This window comes from Sapajus apella, unplaced genomic scaffold, assembly GCF_009761245.1.
Source record: "Sapajus apella isolate SASKATOON/1434 unplaced genomic scaffold, GSC_monkey_1.0 scaffold107, whole genome shotgun sequence".
Taxonomy (NCBI): Eukaryota; Metazoa; Chordata; class Mammalia; order Primates; family Cebidae; genus Sapajus; species Sapajus apella.
This window is the reverse complement of record NW_022437047.1, coordinates 537,442-559,476: the sequence shown is the minus strand read 5'-3', so window position 1 is coordinate 559,476 and position 22,035 is coordinate 537,442. Positions and strand designations below refer to the sequence as shown.

The following is a 22,035-nucleotide window of genomic DNA, read 5'->3' as shown; positions in this document are numbered from 1 at the left end:
CTACTTCTGTATTTTTAGTAGAGACGGGGTTTCTCCATGATAGCCAGGCTGGTCTCAAACTCCCGACCTCAGGTGATCCACCTGCCTTGGCCTCCCAAAGTGCTGGAATTACAGGCATGAGCCAGCATGCCTGGCTGACTCTTTTCTGTCTTTATTTCCCTTTCCATCCCTCCCTGGTTTGGAAGCTATATATTTCGTTTTTATTCTTTCAGTGGTTGCCCCTAAAATTTTAATGTTTATTTGACTTAACAATATCAAGTTAACTCATACCTCTATTGCCTTGCAAACAATCTAGGAATCTTGATATGCTTTAACCCTGATGTAATAGTACCTGTCTAGTATGTTATTGCTGTCTAATATTTTAGCTCCATCTTATTTTGGTACTGATCAAAATTATTATCATTAATATTTTTGCTATTTTAGAAATCAGTGCTTGTATAGTATTATCTATATGGTAATCAACATCTTTGCTCTTTAATGCTTCTTTCTTTCTCTCTTCTGGGTTCACTTTCTTTTCTCCTGAAGTTTAACGTTTAGAAATTCTTTCAGGGAGAGTCTGTTGGTGACAGGCTCTCTGTTAGTTTTTATTTGTCTAAAATATTTTTGTTCTCAGCTTAGAATTCTGGGTTGACAGTAATTTTCACTTAGTCCTTTGAAGATCTTGTTTGTTCCATTGTTGCTTGTTTCAGTTGTTTCTGTTGAGAAGTCAGCTGTCTACTTGCCATTCCTCTGTAGGTAGTTTCTTTTTTCTCTCTTGTTACTTTAAATATTTTATTCTTTGAGTCTGGTGAATTACGATTTCTCTATAAGACATGTAAAAGTAGGCTTTTATTTATTTTGCTTAGAACTTATGGCATCCTGAATCTATGAATTCTTGTTTTTTACTTCTCAGCTGTTATCTTTTTGATTATTGCTTCTCCCCAATCTTTATCATCTTCATCTGGAGCTCTCATTAGGTGTGCAGTGGATTTTCTCATTCTGTTTTCTTTTTTTTTTTGAGATGGAATCTTGCTCTGTCGCCCAGACTAGAGTTCAGTGGGTACGATCTCAGCTCACTGCAACCTCTGCCTCCCAGGTTCAAGCAATTGTCCTACCTTAGCATCCTGAGTAGTGGGGATTACAGGTGCCTGCCACCATAGCTGGCTAATTTTTGTACTTTTGTAGAGACAGGGCTTCACCATGTTGGCCAGACTGACCTCAAGTGATCTGCCTGCCTCAGCCTCCCAAAGTGCTGGCATTGCAGGTGTGAGCCACTGTGCCAGGCCCTATTTTTATTCTATTCTCTGATAGAAATAAGAGCCATGCATGTGCTCCTATTTCCATCATTTTCTTTCTATATGCTACATTCTGATTCTATTTCTCAGATCTCTTTTTATTTGCCTAACTGCTGTCGTCCAAGTGAGTCTGATCTGCTATTTATCCTACTTGCTGAGTTTTTAAAATTTCTGTGGCCATATAAAAAATTTTCACAAGTTCTCTGTGGATCTTTTCCAAATCTGTATTTTTTTCTGTTGTACTTTTTACATTTTAAAATTTTATATTCCTTCCTTTTTGTCTAATAAATTTACACTTACTAGTTTTGTGGTCTCTATCATATTATTCATTTACTTCAAGTTCTTGGCAATCTTATCTGATTTTGCTTTTTTTCTATTTATTGACATTTGCTGATAATGTGACTATTTCTTCATGGGTTTTGATATTTTGGATTGTGAATTCATATTCAAGAGCCTTTATCTTTGGGAATCTTTTTCATCTAGGGTTGAGACTTTGTATCTTCTCCCCTTTTAATTTACGGTAATTAATATTTGTGTGTGTGTGCGTGTGTGTGTGTGTGTATAATAGATGCTTAACGAACACTTGTATTTGTTGATGATATGGAAAACCCACAAAAAGATACTAAATATCCTCATTCCTTTTGTTGGAGAGGCACCTCATTTCTCTAAGATGTCCCCTCCAAGATGTTTTGCTTATGAGTCTGTGAGTATTTTCATTGTTGTTAAGATATGTATTTTTGAGACAAGAGGCTGTAGCTGGCCTTGGGAGAAGGCAAATGAGAACAGGTTCTGGAAGGGGGAAAAGGACAAAACAATCCTTCCATCACAGGAGGGAGAGACAGCACTGAACAGAAAACAGGCGAGTAAACAAAAATCCCTGGGTTGAGACAGGGGAGCAAAGACACGAACAGTATGGCTTTGAACTAAAAGGGTTGGAGGGGGTACCTCACGGTATGCATCAGAGGATGGAGACTCAGAGAAAGTGGGTACAGGTTTATATAACCATGTTTCTGCCTTCATTAATAGTAGCAAAGGTCAATGAAAGGACATCATGTGCCAGGCACTGTGCTAAGAGCTTTACCTGGATTCTTCCATTCAATAGTCATAACAACTCACTGAGAAGGCACTGCTATTCTCCTACTATGTAGATGGGGACATTGAAATTCAAGAGGCTAAGAAACCTGACCCACGCCCTGCAGCCTGAGAGAGGCGCAGAGCTGAAATTGGAACCCAGCTCCGTGGCACTCCAGAGTGGGATCATGGCCACACAAGGGCTGACCTAGCACTTCCATTGACCCATGGTGTGAAATATTTAATTCATGTGGTTGCTTCTCTGGGGACCCTCTCATGCTGTGAGGAGAGTTGCTGTGGATGGGAAAACCCTGTTTATAGAAATCACCAATAGCACAAAGCACATGGTAGGTGCTTAGTAAATATTTACCTAATAAAAACCTAATATTTTTTCCTTTGTAGAATTGAGGAACTGAATTCTGGAGAGTGGAATAGAACGTGTTACACTGAAACCCTCTCCTCCCCTGCCTCATTATTGCCTTTAAAGCCCTGCCCAGTCAGCTGGAGAGACCCAGTGTCCTGGACCCTCGCTGTGCAAAGAGGCTGGGCTGGGTGGGATTCTCATGAAAAGTGCCACCCACAGGCCACTAATGGGGATGGGAGGCACTGCCTGGCCATGTGGAGCTTCTTCTCATTTGTTTCTGCTGAGTCCTAATATGATTAATCCTCTTCTGGATGATGATAAGAGAATACACAATGAAGGGGATTCCTCCCTTGCCCCCACCTCCTACACAGAAGTCCAGACTCCCATCCAGCTGGCACAAAACCTGACATTTGTAAGACAGGACCATCCACGTTGGAGGCACTTCCCAGGACTGTGCTTTGCGCGTATACCCAGCATCTTAAGCACATATTCCCCTGGGAAAGGAGACAGTCCAGAATGTGTGTGTGTGTGTGTGTGTGTGTGTGTGTGTGTGTGTGTGTGTGTGTGTGTCTGCGTGTGTGCACGCATGCGCGCCTCTGTTGGGGTTGGGGAGGTCACTTGTCAGAAATTTGCCACCAGGATCCTTCCTTTAATGGGAGCATACCTGTTTCTTACCGTTGGAACTTTGGACCCTCTTATATTATAGGCATAATCTCTCTGTGCTTTGCTAGGGAAGTGGAGCAACCCAGAAGAGGCCACTGGCTTGGGCAGGTGACGTCCTTTTCTCTGCCTTGTCCCTTGGCTCTCCATATTTCCTTCTTTCTTGCCTCCCTGCCTCTCTCCCTCCCTGCCTCCCTCCTTCCCTCCCCACTCCCTCCCTCCTTCCTTCCTTCTTTTCCTCACTCTCTCTTTTTTTAATTTTTTACTTATTTTCTTCCTTCTGTTTCTCTGCCATCCCACCTCCTCTCTCATGCTCCCTCCTTTGTTTCCATAAACTTTCCCATCCCTGGACCCCCCCCCACCTTTGCTCTTCCCAAAGGTGCAGTATGGCACCGGTACCTGCCATTTTCCCTCACCCTTGCCAGCCTCCTGGGGTCTCCAGAGGTCCTGGCTTGCCTGCAGCCCAGGTTGACCCCACAGAGCTTCTTCCCAGCTTCTGTCTTGGCCTCAGGCTGTGTCTGAGACTGAGGAGCTGTGAGGTGCACCTGCTGAGTTTAAGCCTCCTGCTGGGGACATCTCCTAGGCTAACAGGGTGCAAAGGCCCAGATGACATGGGGCAAACTCTCTGCATGCCCCCCATCAGTCAGGGACTTCTGAGGCTCTCTGTGCTGACTCACAGTCATGGACTTACCTGGCAGTGGGGCTCCCAATGGGGGAAAGAGCCCTGTGAGCCTCAGAGGCCCCGATTAGCATTTGAAAGAAAGGTCAGCAAGAAAGGATTTCCTAGCCCTGCTGGGAGAAGAAAGGAGGATAGTGAGGAAATTTACCACCTGCCTGGCTCCCAACAGGCTCATCTGCTGACCAGGTGACCTTTGAGAGGACAAAAAGAGCACCAGATAAGGATTCTAAAGTCAGCTCAGTCACTGGGGAGCAAAGAGGCTATGGTTAGGTTATTAAACACCTCCAGGCTGCACTTTTCTCACTAAAAAGCAAAAGTCAGACAAAGTCTGTAAAGTGCTTTTCCTTCTATACTTATGAGGGCCCAGGTGGCGGTGGGGTCAGAGGGCTGGGTGACCCCTGAGAACACTGTGCACTGACTTTGAGGACAGACTTTGGAACAAATGCCAGCTCTGTGTGTGATGTTGGACAAGGTGCTTACTTAACTTACTTGAGTCTCAGTTTTCACATCTGTATAGTGGGGGTGACACTTTATGGAATTTTTTTTTTTTTTTGAGACAGTCTTGCTCTTTTGCCCAGGCTGGAGTGCAGTGGCGTGATCTTGGTTCACTGCAACCTCCATCTCCCAGGTTCAAGCAATTCTCCTGCCTCACCCTCTTGAGTAGCTGGGATTACTGGTGCCCACACTACACCCAGCTAATTTTTGTAGTTTTTTAGTAGAGATGGGGTTTCACCATGTTGGCCAGGCTGGTCATGAACCCCTAACCTCAGGTGATCCACCTACCTCGGCCTCCCAAAGTGCTGGGATTACAGGCATGAGCCACTGTGCCCAGCCTCATGTAAGAATTAAAACAAGTAGGAAAGCAGTGCCTCCCATAAGGCAGGCTGCTTGACCCCAGGCAGTACAAAGGATGATTTGAGCTTATACTCTGGTCCAGTTCTCTCTCTAACCTGATTGCCACGGAGATGGTTGGTGTGCCTGGAACATCTCTACAGCACTTATCAATTTCTCCTTTTAGCAAAGGGAGTTTAGGCTTCAGATGGAGGACTTGCACCTGACAACAGCAAGCTCTGAGTTTACAGCATTGTTTGCATTCATTATGTTTACATTTATACTTGCCTTCTACTTTTTAAAAATATATTTATATTTTGATTTTAGTTATTTTATTTTATTATTACAGTAGCCTCTCCCCCACTTAGCTGAGGTTTTGCTTTCTGCAGTTTCGGTTACCTGTGGTCAACCACAGTCCAAAAATATTCAATGAAAAGTTCCAGAAATAAACAATTTGTAAGTTTTAAACTGCTGTAACTCTGAGTAGTGTGATGAAATCTCTCGCCAGCTTCTCTGTCCTGCCTGGGACATAAATCATTCCTTTGTCCAGCATAGGCAGCACCCACTACCTGCCTGTTAGTCCCTTAGCAGTGTTCTCTGTTATCAGACAGAAAAACTGATATACTCTGATATAGTATATACTCTGTGTAGAGTTTGGTGCTGTCTGCAGTTTAAGGCATCCATGGGGGTTCTTGGAACATATGCCATGCAGATAAAGGAGAAACTGTATTTATTTACCTGCTGTTTATAGTGATGCTGGTTTTCCATGAAGATGGTGGTATAGAATTTCCTTTTGAAATAAATTTAGGTAGTAAATAAAGGTAGTCTATTGAAGACAAAGATTAGCAAGTAACTGAAAAGTCAGTGTGACGATATGGCCAAGAGTGTGGATGTGGTCTAAGAATTAGGGAAATGTGTGCATTGCATTTTGGGACATGTAAAGTACCCACGATGGTCTCTGGCCTCAACTGTTATTCCCCTAGAAGAAAGGGCATGTCCTGCCTACATGCTTCTTCTCTGCCTACTACCTCAGCTCCCAGGCAGTACTGATTTCACCAGTCTTCATGGAAGACCCAGGGAAGAGAGAGCAACATGAGCCCTCTCGTGCATTCTGTTTAGCCTGTAGATTGGTTCTGACTCAAATAATATCCCCCACTGACAATGGAACGCCATTCCAATGGGCCACCACATGATGAACCATTGAATTTAATGAAAAGTCATTTCAATGAGCTAGCAGATGATGAACCATTGAATTTCTACACTAATGATAAATGGGCTGGAATCCCCTTATGGACCATTGTACTTTAAATAGAATATGTATTACCTTCTGAAATAAAAGCCACTTATGCATGCCAACCAATTTATCTCAGTAGAGTGTCACCAAGACAGATGTTGATAGAAGAGCCAAGAGCAAGTCAAATGAAAAGCTCTGAGCCTATGACCATATATCACCCAGGGAGTTCCCAGGGCTGCTAGAGCAGTTTGTGGGTTGCTTTGTTCAACTTACAGCTTTCAGTTTTGTTATTAGGAGAGGAGAACAAGATGAGATTGATAGATAACCAAAAGGATGCTTTTGCACGCCTTCAATTCAGGGTAGCACCTTGCAGAAAATGCATTTAGCACAGTGTCCTGGTGGTCACAGAGGCTTTTATCTGAAGGGAGGTCTGAGACACTTTCTGGGCATTGTCTGCCTCTCAGTCTCCCTGTTCCAGCTGCATAGTGCTGTAGGCAAGCCATCTTTCTGGAAGCATCTAAAGTTTATGCTTAAATAAGCCCGTGTCAGAGGTCCTCAGGGAAAAAGAGCTGGCAAGGCACTCTGTGGATGCTATCAAATTGTAGTGGCTGCAGTGCCCAGAGAAACCAGAGGTCATTTCTCTTTGTGTTTGGACTTCCTAGAATGGCCAGGCAGGTGGCAGGGTCTCTCCCACCTCCAGCTCTCTTTCAGGATTAGTCAGGCAGCCATGCAAAGTCCACTGGGGAAATCTCCCTAGTGGGAGATTCAAGGACTCAGGTCGTAGCCAAAGGTGAGGATCTACCTCCTCTTCCTGGCTCCAGGCAGCATTCCTAGAATGGGGTTTCTTACATTCTGGAACTCTTACAGCATTCTGCTGAAACATGGCAAGTGCCTTCTACTGGGACCTTTCCTGAACTTCCCTCTAGGACCCAGAAATCAGTTTATTGGTCTGTATTTATGGCTTATCTTTTTGCAGGACGCTGCTAGATTGGGTTTTTGTTCTGGAAGGACCCCTTCACTGTTTTATTATCTACCCCCACAGCCATTAAAGTACCAGAGATTGCCAGCTGAATATATCACACCCGAGTGAAGCAGGGCTCCAGGGCACCAGAGCTGGAAGAAACACCCTCCGCTCCTGATACACTTGCAAGGCCCTGGAAGATAGAGTTCCTCTTTAAGTGCAAAGGCCATTAAGCTCCAGATGATCCTCAGTGAGGGATACTGTCCTCTCAATATTCAAGAGTCACCCTTTTATAAGGGACCTCTAGATTGTCCATCAGTGGGACAGAGGTAAAATCTTTCTCCTGTCTCCCTCAGACCTGGCTAGACACTGCTTTCACCAACTCATGGAGCCACGTCAGCCCTGACAGCTAGCAAGAGGCCAAGGCCCACAGAACCACCACCGCCCCTCTGTCAGCAGGAAGAAGTTGCAGAAGACTGACCTTCATCCATTTTCCCCCAAAGATTTAGAATCTTGGACTCTTAGTGGGGAAGGCGTTATAGTAGGTAGCCAGTCGGTTATGAGCAAGGCAGGAGAGGGCTCCCCACAACACATCAGGAGTGTTGGGTGATCATCAGGTGATGGTCAGGGGGTTAACTATTTCTCTAAAGTAATAATTGGTCACAGCCAGTGCCAGGGAACAGCACTCTCCTAATAGATAGAAAACAGCTGAAACTGATCAGCAGCTTCCCAATAAGCTCTCAGGAGTGGAGAGGAGTAAGGCAAGATCTTGGAAGCAGGCCAACGTATAAAACCCTGTATTAGTTTATTCTCATGCTGCTAATACAGGCATACCTGAGACTGGAAAATTTATAAAGGAAAGAGGTTTAATTAACTCATAGTTCCACATGGCTGGTTGGGGGGAGGGTGCTTACAATCATGGTGGAAGGTAAATGAGGAGCAAGGTCATTTCTTACATGGCAGCAGGGCTTGTGTAGGGGAACTCCCCTTTATAAAACTATCAGATCTGATGAGACTTACTGTCATGAGAACAGCATAGGAAAGACCCGCCCCCATGACTCAATAACCTCCCACTGTGTCCCTCCCACAACATGTGGCAATTATGGGAGGAAGCTACAATCCAAAAGGAGTTTTGGGTAGGGACACAGCCAAAGCATATCAAACCCCAAGTCAAAAGGTCAAGCTGTGTACTTGGTTTCCCAAGCTGCCCACCTGACCCTCTTCCAAGTTGTACTCTCCTTCTTTTCTTTCCTTTCCTTAAGTTCTAAAGCTTTTAAATAAATTTTCACTCCTACTCTGAAAAAAAAGGTTTGTCTTTGCAAAAATAAAGCAAAAGCAGAATTTCCTGGTTTCACAGAAAGAGCCTTACCTCCCATAAAAGCATCATGGTTTATAATTTTTTAAACCATCAAATGATCAGCTCATCTTTGGGAAACAGGGTTCTTAGCAACTGTGGAATACCATGGCTGAAGAAGGGATGGATGCATTTTCCAGGGAGGCCACTGTGAAACAAAGGGCTTTTTAATTTTTTTTAGACGGAGTCTCACTCTGTCACCAGGCTGGAGTGCAGTGGGGCAATCTCAGCTCACTGCAACCTCTGCCTCCACAGTTGAAGCGATTCTTCTGACACAGCCTCCTGAGTAGTTGGGACTACAGGTGCGTGCCACCATGCTCAGCTAATTTTTGTATTTTTAATAGAGATATGGTTTTACTATGTTGGTCAGGATGGTCTTGATCTCTTGACCTTGTGATCTGCCCACCTTGGCTTCCAAAGTGCTGGGATTACAGGCATGAGCCACCATGCCCGGCTACAAAGCATTTTTTTTTAAATTCCATTTTTATTTTCCATTCGAGGGTGCATATACCAGCTTGTTACAAGGGTATACTGTGTGATGCTGAGGTTGGTGCATCTATTCATCCTGCCATCCAGATAGTGAACACAGCGCCCAACAGGTAGCTTTTCAGCCCTTTCTCCCCTTCCTCCCTTCCTCCTTTTGGAGTCCCCAGTGTGAGTCTGTTGTTCTCATCTTTATGTCCATGTGAACTTGGTTCCCACTTATAAGTGAGAACATGTGATATTTGGTTTTCCTTTTCTGTGTTAATTCACTTAGGACAACAGCCTTCAGCTGCAACCATGTTGCTGCAAAGGATGTGATTTTTTTTTCTGGTTGCATAGTATTCCATGGTGTACACGTACCACATTTTCTTTATCCAATCCACCACTGACGGACATTTAGGTTGATTCCATGTCTTTGCTATTGTGAATAGTGCTGTGATGAATACACAAGTGCATGCGTCTTTTTGGTAGAATGACTTATTTTCCTGAAGCAAAGGGACCTTGTTTTGGAGAACATTATGACAAAAGCAGACACCATGAGAGCAAGTCAGAATTGGAAATAAATAAAACTCTTAGAGATGTTGCATTCTTGACTTCTCTCCTTATTCCCAAGAGGGTTTGTAAGAGGGAAGGGTAATCTCAGCATTGTTCTTACTTGCAAATGTTGCAAAAGCTCCCGGGCAGAGGCAGGAGTAAGTCCCATGTTTCGTCTGCACAGTCCCTGACGTTGCGGTCATTGGATTATTTTGGAGCACTAGGAATAAGAAGTCTTGAACTGCCCAGGCATTGAACCAGAGCTTGCAAAGATTAAATCAGGAAAACTCTAAGAAAAGGATTAGAAAGCTTTTTGGTCTGTCAGCCAGGAAGACAAGTTGTGTAGTACTGAGGAGGATCGTTTTCCCTTTGGTGTCTTCTTTTCCCACGAGTGAAAATGGGTGAACTAATTTTTACCCTGCCTACCTCCCAGAGGCAAGGCCCTCAATAGTGGTGTTATGCTGGGTGACACTGATCACAGAGAGGAAAGGGAGACAGGAATCTGCAGAATCATCATTCTGGAAGTCCTGCAGAGTGGCAGTTAAAGGTGAATTCTAGGCAGGGCATTGTCCATGAGCTGTGCCTTCTTTGACCTAGCCATCGATGTCCTTTGGGGAGTGAAGATGATGTATCTTGGCAGGCAGGTGGCACAGTGATTGAGGAGGGTACGATGAGACCACAGCATTATTTTCTCCAAACACACTGGATTTGATTTGTTAGAAAAGAAGAGAGTTACTTTGTTGGTACCATGTCCTGGTTCAAAGCTTCTTCATCACAACTGGCTGATCTGAGGCCAGTGATCTGGGGCAGGGCTGGGAAGTATCCCATGGCTGGACTGTCTGTCACAGATGTCTCTTTCCAACACACACCTGCTATCCCAAGATGCTGGAGACAGGATGGAAGCATATCAGTGGAAGTCTTCTGGACATCTTTTTGACAACTAGAAGTCATTTGCACACAGTTGTAGAATTTATTTTAAAACATATTAAACTTTGGAATCCTCTAAATCCCAGGAGTATGCCATCTACTGGAATGTTATTCCACTATTATTTTTTAAAACAGTGTTTTCTATGCTATTTAATGACATAAAGAAACTGCTAACAATTTCATGTTAAGGGAAAATAGGATAAAAGTTAGATGTTCAATCTAACCCTAATTTTGCAAAAATACACACCCAAGAAAAAGGTGTGAGATAAATATATAAAAATATTAATAATGGCTATTTTGGGTGGTAAGATTCCAGGTGACATATTCTTTTTTCTTGTCACTGACTTGAAGTGTATATGAAACTTTTATATTCCAAAGTTTATATACATATGAATTATTCTTATAAGCAGAAGTAAATATAAAATAAATATCTATAAAAATACAAGCACCTGAAAGCTTGTTCTCTAAGTCCCACTCTCCACTGTTATAAATTACGAAGAGACAAATCACTTGAGAGGTAACAGACCTTCCTTGTTGCACCAAGTAACCTGACAGATCTAAGCCTCAGTTTTCTTACCTGTAAAGTGGGAAAATTGCTGTTGACCCTACTTTTTTTTTTTTTTGAGATGGAATGTTGTTCTGTCACCAGTTGGAGTGACTTACTGCGACCCCCATCTCCCTGGTTCAAGCAATTCTCCTGCCTCAGCCTCCCGAGTAGCTAAGATTACAGATGTGTACCACCATGACTGGCTAATTTTTGTATTTTTAGTGGAGATGGGGTTTCCTCATGTTGGCCCGGCTAGTCTCAAACTCCTGACATCAGGTGATCCACCCACCTTGGCCTCCCAAAGTGCTGGGATTACAGGCGCGAGCCACCGCACCTGGCTGTTACTGCCCTTTTTTACTTCACAAAGAGACTGTGAAGACCAAGGGTGATTAGAAAAAGGGATATCGATGACTTTAAAAGAAAACACAGTGGTGATTCAAGGCAGGTCAGGGTTACCGGGGGCAGGAACAGTTGAAATCTGTCGTCAAGTCATGGTAATAACGTGAACTTTGTCCAAAACAGTTTATATGCTGGTAGAACTGGTAACTAGTTAATTCATTCTGCTGAAGCTGTAGGGTTTTGTTGCTGTTGTTTATCATTTTTTTCCTAATTTATTTTTAAAAACATGGACAAAAATGTGTTTATGGTGTATATGATGTTTCAAAATACATATACACTGTGGAAGGACTAAATAAAATAAACAAATTAACATACGTGTTACCTCACATACTTATCATTTATCTGTGGTGAGAAGACTTAAACTCTCTCAGCGGTTTTCAAGTATACAAAACATTGATATCCACAGTAGTCACCATGTTGCACAATTAGATCTCTTGATCCTCCTGTCTAACTTTTTTGTATTCTTTGACCAACATCGTCCTGATCCATGCCGCCTCCCTAATCCCTGTAGTTTTTTCCAGCAGGGTTTTCCTCTTTGGAATTTTCATATCTTGTATTTCAGACTGTTAAACTAAGCCCCTTTTTTGAACATTCATGAAATAATGTCATGGGCCAGGAAAATCCACCAGAGGGCGATATATCATTTAAAGAGTCACCACCTGGCTTCTCCATCGCAAAATCGCCAAGACTGATGTCAGAGTATTGGAACTGGGTCCAGGTTGGAGGAAAAGAAAATCCATTGCACATTAATTGTGAGGCTGGGCCAACTTTTCAGTAAATAACCTTTCTTGTTCTCCTAGGCTTTTACTTTAGTCACTCTGCTTTTTCAGTATGTATGTTTACTTTCTTTTATTTCTTTTAAATCAGGATTGTTCAGATCAGAATACTTAAACTTGAAACCTCTGATTTGCTTTGAGAGCTGCCATAGACACACATGCACATGGTACACAGGTTGCCTTTCTTTCTGGGAAGCTTTTAAATGCATTTAGAAATAAAAATAAGTGGCTCACAGTGTTTTCAGAACAGAGGGTGAAGTTTCTACTTTTGTTGAGGCTTTCAGTTCTTGTGCAATGGACGTCAATTTCCAGCCTGCAGACACACCCACATTAGGGGAAGATGTGCTGGGCTTATAGTGCTTCTCTACACCTTTCCCATTTCCAAGGCTGTCCAGGGACTGGCAAGACAAGGAGTGGGCATGAGTGTTGGGTAGTCAGAGAGCCCATTCAGGCTGGAGGGGCTCTGCTGTGCCCTGGACTGTGGCCACAGCCTGGCTGTGGACATGCTGTGAACAGAATGGCATGGGGGCATGTGTGCATGCAAGTATGAGCTCAGGGGTCAGAAGATCTAGTTAGACTTTGGCTGTCCATTTTCTGGGTTATAGTAATGACAGTCAAGATCTGTATGATGCTTTCTTTTTTTTTCTTTTGTGAGACAGTTTCACTCTGTCACCCAGGCTGGAGTGCAGTGGTGCTCACTGCAACCTCCACCTCCTAGGTTAAAGTGATTCTCATGCCTCAGCCTCCCAAGTAGCTATGATTACACGCATGTGACACCATGCCCAGTTAATTTTTGTATTATTAGCAGAGATGGGGTTTCACCCTTTTGGCCAGGATGGTCTCAAACTCCTGACCTCAGGTTATCCACCCGTCTCAGCCTCCCGAAGTGGTGGGATTACAGGCGTGAGCCACCACACCCAGCCTTCTTTTTTCATCCTCACACATAACCCTTAGAGGTAGGCAGGGCAGTTTCTGGTTTTATTTTGATTGTATAAATGAAGAAACACATCATATCAAAGATACCTATGGTTCCTTTTAAGTTTGAGATTCCATTTTGTCTGTGCAGAGTCTTTTCCTCAATTGGTAATGCCAGGTGCCAAGTTTTCTGGAAGTGGTGCAAAAGTTTGTGAACAATGTGGAAATGGCCAGAGAGAACTGGGCAAAGGTCTGGCAATGTCTATTTCTGGTGGATGGTGGCACTCTCTCAGTGCCTACCAGCTAGGCCATTCAGGGAGATGGTGAGAGACTGGGGATTGTAGGAAGGGGGAAAACACTGACTTCAACACTGAGGGTCTCTGATGAATCCTGAGCCGAGATCTTGGATAGTGTAGAAGTTGCTAAGAGCTTCAATCAGCAGAGGCAGGGGTGATGAAGACAGCAGAAGGAGCTGGCATCTGAGGAGCCTCCCAACACCCTCTCCAAAGATGCTGAGGTGATGAAGGTGACGAAGGAGGAGAAAAAGCTATGGATTCTGCAGCTGGGGTGACAGAAGCCAAAGCCATCAGCTGCTTACCAGTAGCCACAGACTAGCATTTCAGGGGAATCCAGGCTGTAGGGGCTGTCTGAGAAGGCCCCACATCTGCTGGTTTGCAAAATTTCAATTGTGGGGTGAGGGAATGCATTCTGGAGGTTTCATATCCCACTGGGGAGACAGCACTATCCTTTGCTACTCTTTGTATGTTCTTGGTGTCTTATTTTTAAATTTCAAATCTTGGCCTTGATTTAAGGAATGTCCTTAACTTTCTTGGCATATGCTATGGTACAAAGACAGCAAAGTACAGCCATTGAGAAGGCTAATAAATAAAGGAACCTCAATGCCACAGTCACCTTCCTGTGCATCCCCACAGCACTCCTCCAGCTCCCTCAGCCCCAGAACCTTTGCATGCTTGGGACTGGTGTGGCAGGGATGCATTCAGAGTGGCTGAACACAGAGGCCAAGGTTGGAGGTACTATGAGACGGTACAGAGAGGAGGCTCACACAATTCCATTTTCTGGAGAACACTCTGCAGCTCCCTCCTACATATACTGCTTTTTGAGAACTAAATACTCAAGAACTCTTACCTCATTCCATTTTCTCCTTTGACTTGAGCCTTAACTCTTTCTTAGTGGAAGTGTACCCTAAAGCAATGAATGCATTCTGAATCAAGCAAGAGAGAGGCTTCAAACACCGTCTTCAGCCTCTTTGCCCAGCTCAGCCTCCCTTGTCACTTTTCCTTCCAGAGACCTCCAAGGACAAGGGCAGGGCTGATCTAACTCCCGAGGAGACAGCCGCAGGTGTAAAGCTAAGGATGCTAACTTGGGCCTTTTCCACGGGAAGAGCTGAAAGGAACCTGAGAATTCCAGTTAGGCCTAAACTAATGAGCTGGAAACTTTGGGGAAACCACTGCAGCAATGAGGGGAGAGGGTGATCATCTTCGATTTAATCAGCGCTGGAAAAACTTGTGGTCCCGCTGGTAGCACGAGGAGGGACAGTGTCCAGGAGGGCGCAAAGTTTCTGCAAGTGTCGGAAGGGGGATTCCCCGGGTGGTGTACAGAGAGAGGCCAAGGAACAAATACGGACTTCATCTTAAGTGGGAAAAGGGAAGACCCTAAACAGGGAGCGGTGAGCCGGAATGAAGCCTGAAGCCCCCCTTCCCCCATCTGTCCTCCTCACAGGATGGATGAAGTCCGGGACTATACAAGAGGAAAGCAACCCTTTAGGGAACTCTGTTGTCTATCCCGCCTGCACTACCCCAGCCGGCTCGCCCTGATGATCTCTGCCTACTCTCTATTGGGCAGCCTCTGTCGCTAATAAGGGAAAAGGAGAAAACCACCTGCTGCTGTCAGGGGCCACAAACCACCCGCCGGCCTTCCTGACCCTGCCCTCCAACCACACGCGGGACACTGGGCACATAGGAAGCAGGGAGAAGAGCGAAGTAGGGGTGGGTAACTGTGTGTATCCTGGCGTAGGGTCCTCCTCACTCCCGAAGCCCGAGGGTCCTGGGGCGCTCAGCATGTGGAATCTCGTTGACATATGGCCACTCCTTCCCTCCCCACTGGGGGCTCTTTGGGAAAAAACGGCCTGCCTAGGGCGCCCCGCCATCCTCCCAGGGTACCCCACCGCGCTCGGTTGGGGGCGCAGCCCTTTGGAGAGAGGCGCCTGGCCCTGCACCTGGGCTGGGGGCGCTCTACCTTGCGCCCTGGGAGTCTGGGGAGCGTGTCGGGCCGCCGCCTAGGGGCCCTGCCCGCCCCTGCCCAGCCCGGAGCCCAGGCGAACTAGCGCCGCGAGCCTCTTCCCCTCCCGCCTCGGGCGTCCAGAGCCCGCGCCCGCTCCAGTTGCCGCAGCTGCAGCTGCTGGCGGCTGAGGGGAGCGCGGGGCGCGCGCCGAAGAGACTCTGGCGGCGAGGACGGGGACGAGGAGGAGTCGGAGGCGGCGAGGAGGAAGAGCTAGCGGAGGCCGAGGACGCTTAGCGGCGTGCAGACTGGACTCGGGGGTCCCGGGAGCATGGGCTAGCAGCCGGCCACGGCCCGGCGGCCGGACGCGGTGAACCTGCCGCGGCCGGGCGCGCACCGGGGCGGCGAGCCGGAGCCGAGCGCAGCCCGGGGGAGGAGGGCTGGCGGGGGGGCGCCCGGGCTGAGGGTGCCGATTATCCATTATTAACGAGTTGCCGCCTAATAAGCCTAGAGCGGCTCGTTAGCCGCGCGGGAGGCGCGCGGGGAAGGGGGGTCCCCGACCGGAGCTCAGCGCACACCAGTGGCGCACGGCAGGCGGCGCGGCGCCGAGGACACCCGGGCCCGCGCGAAGAGCCAGGGCGGGCCCGGGGGCGGCGCAGACCCCGGGCGCGGGCGGCCCGCGGCGCCCCCTGGCTCTCGGCGCTCGGGGCCAGCGCGGCCCGGGGCTAGCGGGGCGCGGGCCGGGGAGGGGGAGCTGCCCGCGCGCTCCATCCCCCTCCCCCCCCGGGCGGGCCGGCGGCCGGGGGGAGGGCGGGCGGCGGCGGCTCGCTGTATATATCTCGGCGCACCCCGCCAGGTCGCGCACAGCGCCCCGAGCCCAGGCGCCTCCCCGCCCCCCTCCCGCGCTCCGCGGCGGCAGCGGCGGCAGCAGTAGCAGCAATATGGCTGTTGATGGGTGTTCGGGGTGGCGCTGGCGGCGGGAGGAGCTCCCCCGAGCCCCTGCGCCGGCTGCCCGTTGCTAGCTATGGCAAATGGTGGCGGCGGCGGCGGCGGCAGCAGCGGCGGCGGCGGCGGCGGCGGAGGCAGCAGTCTTAGAATGAGTAGCAATATCCACGCGAACCATCTCAGCCTAGACGCGTCCTCCTCCTCCTCCTCTTCCTCTTCTTCTTCCTCCTCCTCTTCCTCCTCGTCCTCGGTCCACGAGCCCAAGATGGATGCGCTCATCATCCCGGTGACCATGGAGGTGCCGTGCGACAGCCGGGGCCAACGCATGTGGTGGGCTTTCCTGGCCTCCTCCATGGTGACTTTCTTCGGGGGCCTTTTCATCATCTTGCTCTGGCGGACGCTCAAGTACCTGTGGACCGTGTGCTGCCACTGCGGGGGCAAGACGAAGGTAACGCGCGCCCCGGGCGCCCGCCCTCTGCGCCAGCCCCGCCGCTTCTCGGCGTCCCCTGCAGCCCACCTCCTCGCTCCGTGCCGCGCGGTGCCTCCCTTCATCCCGCCTGCCTTCCCCCCCGCCGCCTTCCCTTTCCTCCGCTCTCCCGGTGCTCTCGGATCCGGGCAGCGGGCGGCGCGCCGAGGGTGAGGAGTTGCCCCCAGCCAGTGCGCTCCCGGACGCGGATGCCCAATCCTGTCTTCTTATTTATTGTAGGGTTGTTGGCTGCGGCTGGGGCTGGGGTGGGGGACGCACGGGCTCGGGTGCCGTGGTGCGGGGTGGGGAGAGCCAACCCCGCTTGGACGGAGGAAGCTGGGGGCCGCTGGGTGCTTGTTCTGCACCGCTCACCTGTCGGGGCACGGCTCCAGTCGGTGGGCGAGAGGGAGCACATCCACCCATACTTTAGGAACCTGTTGGGGAAATGAGTTCGTGGGGTCAGATAGAAGAGAAAATTCTTTGGACAAAGGAGAGAATAATTTTGCACAAGGGAATCCCGGGGGAGGAGCATGGCCCGAGGTAGTGGGGGACTTCGAGGGGCGAAAGAAGTTGGGGAGATCCATCCCAGTATTGGGGCAGCCCACGGGGCTGCCACATTCAGAACGTGTCGAGGTGGTAAATCCGATGTCACCTTCCACTCTGTCCCTTAGGTGTTCTAGTGGAACATACCCCAAGTTCTTCGGCCTCTGTTCCTTTGCCCCTAGGCCACCCACTTTGGTTCCCCGGAAATGCCCAGCAGCGCGAAGCTGGAGCGGGGGTCCGCGTGAGGCCGCGGTTTTACGCGGAGCTTCTTCCCTGGCGCTCGAGGTGGCTAGATGTCGTCGGCTTTAGCTATTCTTGGCGCAGACGCCCACCAGCACTGAGGCTGGCGACACCTTCGATGTATGGTTGCTAGGCTCACTGCCTGGTCTGTACTCATGTCCCTAGAGATGTCCTCCCTTCCCCGTAGCCGCTGGCTGGAATGGGGGATCCGATGGTGTTTGATAGAAAATTGCAGAAGAAAGAAGAAAGAACTGGAAACAAGAGAGTGACCCAGCTGCCTTCTTTCTGAGGAATTCCCATCCGAGGGGACTTCACAGCACTAACCGTTTTGGAGGGAAGGGATATCCAGGTGAATAGTGCAAGGTGGATACACATTGCAGTCCCCACATGTTCACATCTTTTCTAGTAAAGTTAATCCGAGGACCCCCTCAAACTTCCATAGGGCACAGCAACTTGTAGAAGCCTTCTTGGGGGCTGAGAAAAGTAGGGAAGCCAGGGGCTATGGGTGAAGGCTGGCTATGAAAACACCAGGGGGAACCGAGGCTCTCTCTCCTGATCATTAATTACACATCCTGTTGGGTGCTGGAGCTCAGCTGTGTTTTGTGGCAGCACATTTGTGTTTTGGAAAATACTGGTGTATTGGAACAAAGGGAGAAATATGAAAACCATCGTTCTTATCCTCATTCTCTGGCTTCTCCGAGGCCTGCAGGTGCTGGCCAGAGAGCTTTCTTTGGAATTACCTTCTCAGCTGGAGATGTTCCTTTTTATTTGTTAAGAAGGAAAACCTGCCACTTTCCAGACAAACCCTCAGGTTAAGCAAAGCCCTGTACACCAGATCCCTGCCTAACCCTCCTGCTGAGACCCTGAGACAGCTTATTCCCAGAGCCTTCAAATTCCCACATTCCCTCTCTCCATCCCTCTCCTCCACCTCCCCCAACAGCCTCAGGAATTTTGTTCCCTTGTTTACTGAGATTCAGCAACTGTCTTTAGGGGAAAGATCTGAAATGTTGCCTAGATGGAGTGATCTGGGTGAACTTTTTAACAGCTTGCTTTTTTTCAGGCAGTGGGCAATTTTGATCATAACGAAAACTTTTTTAATGATTCAAAATAACTCGTGGTGTTTTTGTGATCCTGGGGTCTTAAACACAGCTTCCAAGATCTTTTTATGCTAGTGGGTACAGAAATGCGATTGCAGTGCCTGTAATGAAATGCTAATCCCCTCACACACACAAAGGATCTCCTAAATGATGAGCAAGCATAACTTCTGTCAGTTTACTCAAGAAAATAGGTTTTTGGCAATGATTAGAAAAAACAATCCGTAAATATTTGGCTATATTTTGTAGCTCCAAGACCTGCTGAGTGGACATAACTGGAAGTTAGTTGCTATAAGAAATTTGCCAGGGATGAGAGGTGATGGTGGTTGGTTCAGCAGATGTGAGGCCAGTTTCCAATGAGTACAGGTTCCTTTTGATACCATGAGTCTGCTTTAAAGCATGCCCAGAATCTCTTGATAACTGCCCCTAGATTTGCTCACTTAAAGCATAGGTAGCCAGCTCATTCTAAGCAATAATGGTAAGTCAGGCATTTTAAAAGCATATCTTTCTACCCTTGAGGTCTGTATTTTTATTGCAATTGTATTTTTTTTTCTTTTGTTCTTTTTGCTTTCCAAGTATTTGGTAGTTTTCTCAAAACTTGATACACAGGCATGTATTTGGCTTAAGTTTAGAATAATAACTTTTGTGCTAGATTTCCCACGAAAAACGTAGGCTGCCTTTCTAGAAAATTCTACCAGCCCTCAGATCGGTTCACCCTCACCCTCCTTCAGCCCCAAGATGGTTTGATCAAATGCTGGAGTCCACAGGAAAGGAGGTCTTTTGTAGCATCTGAAGTTCTGTGGCAGATAAAATTCGGCAAGGAACTCCAATTTCATGAGCGTTTGGTCTCTGGAATTGCACCAACCTTTTTGATCAAAGGAACCCAAGACTGTGAACGTGCGTAGTGGGACATCTCTTCCTTAGTACCGTTGGCCTCTGAATCTCAAATAGGGAATGATTTTATTCTTTTGAAAAGAGTGGCATGTGCACTTTTTCAGAAAGTGAAGAAGAAAACATGACAATTTCCTCCTGTTGGGAACTTGGTCACAGTCATTCCAGTACTTTTTTTCCTCTTGTTGGGAACTTGGTCACAGTCATTGCAGTGTTCTTTGCTGTAATTTTTTGCATTATTCTTTTTTAGTTTGTTGGATTTTATCAGAGCTCTCTACTTACTTGGCTGTGACGTTGTGAAGTTCAATCCTGTCATAGACTATATTGAATAGGGAACTCCTCTGGTAGCCTGAATAAAGCCATGACTTTGAAGAAGTTATTTAACCTCTCTGGTGTCTCTCTTTCCTTGTATATAAAATGTGGGAATTGAATTCTGTGAGTTCTAATGTCCCTTCCTGCTCTGTGATTCGATACAGGAGAGGGAGAGGAGTTGAGGAACCAGGGTTAAAGTTTCTAGCTCAGAATGTGTTTTGCAATTCCCCAGCAATTCCTCTAGGAATTCAGTCTCAGAACAGTTACATATCTTTATTTCCACCTTCTGCTCATCTTCCAGCATATGGTCCACTTCTCATTAAATATCTGGGGAAACCGAGGCCAACTTCCTGATGGAGCTGTGGTTTGCTGAAGGGCCTGAGTGTGGCTGGGAATAGAGTTATTTCTATTCTCAATTTGAGCTGTTGTCCTTGTAGAAGCCTGGGCTTGATCAAAGATGGTCTGCGTGTAATGAATTATCGAGATGTTGTCTCCATGGCTGTGCCTAAGAAAACAACACGTTTTCTCTGTCAGGCTCGTGACTAATATAAATATCAGATCCCATTTCAGCTTGGTAATTACCCAGGGTCTGGCCTGACGCATTCAATCCAGGCTGGAGCTTCAGTGCCGTGGAGCTCTTGATTCCAGATTGACCCTGGTGCCTCATCTCATCCTGTCCTGGAGATCAGCTGCACCGGATGACCTTCAGATACTCCTTTTTGAGCAGATCACTTGGGGTGACCTAGGAGGAGTTCTTGGGTCCCAGTCACAGGGGAGCTCCCGCTGACCTGCCCTTGTCTAGAGAGCTTGTGCTTCTCATTCCTGGCGCGCGCGCTCTCTCTCTCTCTCTCTTTCTCTTTTTTGAGATGGAGTCTTGCTCTGTCACCCAGGCTGGAGTGCAGAGGCGCGTTCCCGGCTCACTGAAGCCTCTGCCTCATGGGTTCAAGCAATTCTCCTGCTTCAGCCTCCTGAGTAGCTGGGACTACAGCTGCATGCCGCCATGCCTGCTAATTTTTGTATTTTTAGTACAGATGGGGTTTCACCATATCAGCCAGGATGGTTTTAATTTGACCTCATGATCTGCCAGCCTTGGCCTCCCAGAGTGCTGGGATTACAGGTGTGAGCCACCATGCCTGGTCCCTGGCTCTCTCTATGGGAAGGCATACTTTAGTACAGACTCTGTAATCAGACAAACCCAAGTTCAAATCATGGATCTCACATTTATTAGCAGGGCATCTTGGACTGCCAACCAGGTTTAGCTTTGATTTCTTCCCCCATACAAAGAGCATACTGTTGCTTATTTTGTAGGGTTCTTATAGGGAGTGGAAATAATGGGCATATAGCACCCTGCAAACACCAGGCACTTAGCAGGCTTCTTGTGAATGGTAGCTATCACAGCTTCACGAAGTGCTGAGTTTGTTTTCCCTTCGATTCATTGAACGTACAGCCCCTGAAGGGCGCAGACTATAACAAAGTTTTTGAGCCAAAAGGAGCCTTTGTATCCTGGAGTGTACTGTCATAGGTCAAACAACCAGTTAGAGTCAGACTGAGACTTGGGCTTTTGGCTCTTGGCTGTTGCGAGGCTGGAAGGTTAGGCTGGGGTGGCAGAGGTAGGCTCCATAGATGGGGGCCTGGCAGGATGGTTACTGTTTTGATGGTGGGGGTATCAGTGGATGAACATTGACAGTGTGGGGGACCAGGAACTGCAGGGCTGGCGGAAGGGAAACACTGTGGTGTTTGGTGGGCAGGTGTGGTTGTCCAGCACTGTACCCTTGAGGAGGGACAAATTCCATCTCTGTTATCCCAAGTCCAGAACTCACAGACCTGTCCTCCAAGTGATGTCACAGTCTCTTGGCCAGGGCACTCACTGACTACCCAGACCAGCTTTTCCAAGACATCCCCTAGGCCAGTGTTTCCCAAAGTGTGCTCTGTGGCACACTTGCCTTTGAAATTACCTTGTGAAAAAAAAAATCAGCAGGTTTAGTGTGGCTGAGCTTCCCCCTTAGAGGGGGATGCCTCACAGGCTTGGAGGCATCCTGCTGGTAGAGAAGTGGGTTAAAATGCCTTCGGGTGTGCTACCTGTGAGCCGTCTTGCTCCAGCGTCAAGTCTGCTGTGTAATGCCCAAGGTCGGCCTGTGATCTTGAGCAAAGACATCACTGTTTTGTGCCTCAGTTTCCTCATCTGCAAATTGAGAGCTGTAACAGAGCACAGACTCATGGAGTGGTTTTTTTTCACCAGCCTCACTTTATAGCATTTCCTAGGAGGTCACTGGGGACCTATGGCCTCCGTTTGGAAG

At 47.6% G+C, this 22,035-nt stretch overlaps 1 protein-coding gene across 3 annotated transcripts in view; it reads left to right on the top strand.

The window, feature by feature from the left end:
• Positions 1–15,923: 15,923 nt before the first annotated feature.
• The window catches only part of LOC116537140 (calcium-activated potassium channel subunit alpha-1-like), a 529,994-nt gene continuing 523,882 nt past the window's right edge, over positions 15,924–22,035 (top strand). For 2 of the 3 annotated variants that reach the window (XM_032259168.1, XM_032259169.1), the window contains exon 1: positions 15,924–16,640. In XM_032259168.1, coding sequence (XP_032115059.1) covers positions 16,272–16,640 — 369 coding nt within the window. In that variant the 5' untranslated portion in view covers positions 15,924–16,271. Of the gene's footprint in view, positions 16,641–17,383; positions 17,700–22,035 lie in introns of those variants that run through there. The other variant, XM_032259170.1, reaches the window with a different exon arrangement.